The sequence below is a fragment of the Papaver somniferum genome, unplaced genomic scaffold (genome assembly GCF_003573695.1).
Source record: "Papaver somniferum cultivar HN1 unplaced genomic scaffold, ASM357369v1 unplaced-scaffold_21, whole genome shotgun sequence".
NCBI lineage: Eukaryota > Viridiplantae > Streptophyta > Magnoliopsida > Ranunculales > Papaveraceae > Papaver > Papaver somniferum.
In genome coordinates, this window is record NW_020631041.1 from 18,183,048 (window position 1) to 18,187,579 (window position 4,532).

Genomic DNA, 4,532 nt, shown 5'->3' on the forward strand with positions numbered 1-4,532 from the left:
TCCATTAAAGAGCGAGTTCGGTAACCTGCGTGTTTGGAAAACGTAACCGAACTACACTTTCAGGTGTGTTCGGTTACATGTTCTTGACATATGACAACCGAACTGACCCAAATCTACATAAAACTTTTCATTTTTTTTGAAAGTTTGGAGCAATTCAACCAACATTATCTAAGTTTGAAGCACACCTGGGTATCCAAATACCCTTCCTCCGGTTGTGGTTGGTAAAATCCATCGTTTTTCATGTTTTCCTTCTTCATCTTCTCTAATTTTACTCTCTCAATAATTCTACTTCTTTAAAAAAAAACCATCTGATTTTTTAATCTCACTAATTATCTTTAACTTAATCATCTCACTAATCATTACACTAACTATTATTAACACTAACTAATCATCACCCAAAATTAATCAGGAGGATAATTTAGGCATTAATATAAATATCCAGATAAGGGGTGACCTAGATTTACTTCTAATGTCTTTACCCAAAATAAAACCATGGTCCAAAAAATCCATGGTCCCCAAAAAATCGTTCTGTTCCTTACTTGAACCGTGAGTCCGAGACTCATGATTTGAATTTGACTCGGCCCAAGTCATATTGGATCATTTATTTCTACTCCTTCTGTCCAAGTTATATAAGCGGAATATCTATAAGGGGATGATCCAATAACATGGTGTTTTTTTTTTTTGAAAATATCCAATAACATGGTTAGAATGACATTATCATGACATGGTGACTCTATTTATCCTACAAAACCCAAATGACGATAAATTTGAAGCTAATTTTTTGATGATATGTTCCACTTATAAATCAATGATCGCATTCCGAGACGTATCAGAATACTATCTACCATTTTGAAATCAGTCGTTAATGATCAATGGTAGAAATTAAAATTTGTGGATGTTGAAGTTTCGTATCTCAGAATGCTCTCATTTTTGTAGGAATGTAGAATTTCGTAAGAGGAACATAACGCCAAAAGATTATCTTTAAATTCATCACTGTTTGGATTTTGTAAAAAAATATAGCGTCACCATGTCATCATAATGTCATTCTAATTATATCATTGGATCCTTCCCTCCCATTTCTATATATCTGATTATCTTCCATTAAAAGGAAAATATAGATTTCATAACTTTATGTCATTTTTTTAATTTACCCTTAACCTATTCCCGATAGTTAGATTCACTAAACTAATTTTAATGATACTCATCAATCACAAATAGGATACATTTGCGAAAAATTATCTTCGAATTAGAACTCCCCCTACATAACTTGGATGGAGGGAGTGTTTATTTTCTTTTTATTTCTGACTCGTTTCATACAGTCAGGTACAATTTCTTTGGACATATATCTGACTGCATTCGAAATTTTTTCTATAATTCTACCGGGGAATACAGTAATTTTTGAGTCAGATGATTTTCAGAAAAAAAAAAAAAAAACAAACCACCGTAGTATGTACAGTGAAGTATATCATCAATCACTGAGCCCCAGATTTTCAAATCAATGGTTAATTCTATAAAAGATTCTCATTCACAAGTAGCAAATTGCTTTTTGCCATATAAAATCTACAAAAGATAATCAATTGCAACTGGCAACTGCTTTTGCAATATGAGATCTAGCAATAGAATCCTCCTCAAGCAATAACATTTAATATAGTTGACAAAATCTCCAACTAGAATATGAAACATATAAAATCTGTAATAGTATCCTCTCTTTAATGGGTTTTAAATGCAAAAAAATGTATATAAGCTCTCCTTCTTCTTCATAACATGCATCAAGCAATTCTCTTCATTTGGTTTCGTATTTCCCTTTGATATCATCTCATTGAGAGAAATGCCGATGTTACAGACCCTCAAAAATGAACTTGCTCAACTTATGGCGAAGAATCGCGAGGATGTACGTGTAAAAGATAAATTTCTTCATTCATTAGCCATTCATCTTCTTTTTGTCATGGATGTTAGATTTTCTTATTGAAATGTTAAATCGTCGTCGGTGATTGCTATACTCTCTTTTTTAATGAATGCAGGGAACTTTCGGAAAGATGCAGGATGAAATGGTGACCAAATTATGTGGCGAGGAACCAGAGTTTATGGTCGATGTGCTGCAAATTTACAGTTATGATACGACAGAGAGGTTAACCAAAATCGATGACCTATATATGTACGTAATATAAATCAGGAACAAACAACTAGTTTTCTTAATTATTAGTCTCATTTTCGGTTCGCTGACAGATCTTATTCCCATAAAATTGCAGGAACTCTCAAATGAATATCCGCGCACTTAAAAGCCTAGTTAGGCAAATAAAAGAGAGCAGCCTTAGGTGCGTATATCAGGGTAGTAATCATGCAAAAAAAAAAAATAGTATTTGGTAGTTGATTTATTTTTAATTTTATATTGGTAAAGAAAAAAAATTGGACCAAAAAAATAGGGCTACAAGAAAAAGCACCACAAATGGTGGAATGTGCAGAAAAAGAAAAAAATTGTACAAAAGGGTAGTTTATATATTTATTTAGCTTCATGAATCAAACAAATCGATTGCATCTGCAAGTTGAATCATTTTCTGGGATTGGTGTTGGACGTTACAGTGTTGGCTGTGAGAAAGTAACTCTTGCGTGTACTGAGTTCATGAAAGCTATCGAACAACAGTCCAGCGTAGATGGGTACGTACTTAAGTTTGCATTTTGTTGATTTATTTGTGTACCTTGTTATTTACTTCCAGTAAAAATATTCAAAATACGTATAAAATTTGATTTCTTTGGTCGTTCTTTCACTGGTATCACTACTTCATTTCGATGTTTTTCATTAGGTGTGAGAGGGCATTGACACAGATCAAACGTGAATTCGATCACATAAAAGCTGAATTGAAGGAAATCATTGAGGTGACAATTAACAAGTGCATAGTTATACCTCTTCATTCTTGAGTATCAAGGAAATTAAGTGCTTTTCTTGATTCATTTTTTTTCTCTTGTGTGCTTCTCTTCTTGGATGTGCAGCTGAACCGGGATATCCGCATATTGTCTACACCACCCCAAGATTAGAAATATGCGCAATAATTTAGTACTTCGCCTTCTGTCGAAAAATGGCTGAAAGTTAGCGACTTCCTGTTGTCTCAATAAAAAATTCGAGGAAAACTTAGTACTGTCTCTTCTTTTGTTGGAAGCTGAATGTGTTTTGGTTTCAATAATGAATAAAATATCGGTTTATATCTGGTGCTTTAATTGTGTTATCCAAGTGATACATCATGAAACATTATTTTATACTTGCGATGCGCCAAAATCAATTAGTTTCAAAAATGTGCCGAAGCACCATAGACGCCAATCTACAGCGGCTGCTTGTAGTATTCCCTCAGTTCCGAAAAATATCTTTATACCAAGAACATAGGCCGGTTTCCATAGAAAGTACGAGTTTACTAATCCATTATGGAAGGACCATTTCATCCTCTCTTTTCTCTCTTAATACCAAAAATGGGACCATGCTTCTATTTCCATTTTTTCTCTAATAAAGAGAAAAAAAAAACTTATTACATTTAAGTGTTATTTTCTCTAATATATATATATATATATATATATATATATATACAAAACTAGTCATAAAAATCCAAGGTGACCAAACTTGTGGTACCAAAATCCCACTCAAATGTTGGGATCCATTAAAACTCCATCTTAAATAAAATTGATACAAAAACCCCAAATTTTTAAAAATTGATACAAAAACCCCAAATTTCAAAATTGGTTTCATCAAATTTTATGATGAAACCAAAATTTGGTTTCATCAAATTCTTTGGGGTTTCATCAAATTTTATGATGAAACCAAATTTTGGCTTCATCAATCGCGAGTTACCTTTATTTTGTTGGGGTTTTTGTGTTACTTTTGTTTTGATGGGTTTTTTGTGGATGGATAGTGACACCTTTGGGGTTATAACTCGCGGACCGATATATATATATTTGATAAACAAGGAGTTTAAGATCGAAAATAAGAGAATACGAAGAAACAATATCATGCGGTAAGAGAACAATACCGAGAAATTCGACAAGAAAAAGAGATGGATTATCGGAGTAAGACAAATACAAGTATGAATAAGATCCAAATAAATCGGAAGAATATTGGTTCTCTTTTTTTTTTTTTTTTTGTAAGTTGGTAATGCATTAAAACGACTAACTAGGGGAGTTAGGAACCCCTACAACATTAATGGTAGAGTTGTCTAATGTAGAGATATGGTGTTTATCCCTTACATTAGATTTATCTACTTCTAATTTTGACAAAATACAAGTAGGAGGGTTCTTGTCCCAATTAACAAAGTTTACATAAAATTTGGCTTCCTCAGCAAGAGTGTCGGCCACTTGATTTGTATGTCCAGGAATATAGAAAAAACCCAAAAAAAATTGTTGAAATAGTACTTAGTTTCATCCATAAGCGATTGATTCTTCCATTCTATTTGAGATGGTTTCCCATTCAAATAGTCAAACAACTTTTTGCAGTCACCTTCCACACTGAAATTTGACAATCCATTGTCCAATGCCCATTTTGTTCCGTGCCA

General features: G+C 32.9%; 1 protein-coding gene across 1 annotated transcript; it reads left to right on the top strand.

Annotated features, from left to right (window-relative positions):
• The first annotated feature begins 1,751 nt into the window (after positions 1-1,751).
• LOC113339874 lies at positions 1,752-3,200 on the top strand. Its single transcript, XM_026585096.1, has 6 exons — positions 1,752-1,891; positions 2,022-2,155; positions 2,250-2,315; positions 2,581-2,655; positions 2,802-2,874; positions 2,989-3,200. The coding sequence occupies exons 1-6, from the start codon at positions 1,829-1,831 to the stop codon at positions 3,031-3,033; spliced, it is 456 nt and encodes a 151-aa protein (XP_026440881.1). The 5' UTR covers positions 1,752-1,828; the 3' UTR covers positions 3,034-3,200.
• Positions 3,201-4,532: the final 1,332 nt, after the last annotated feature.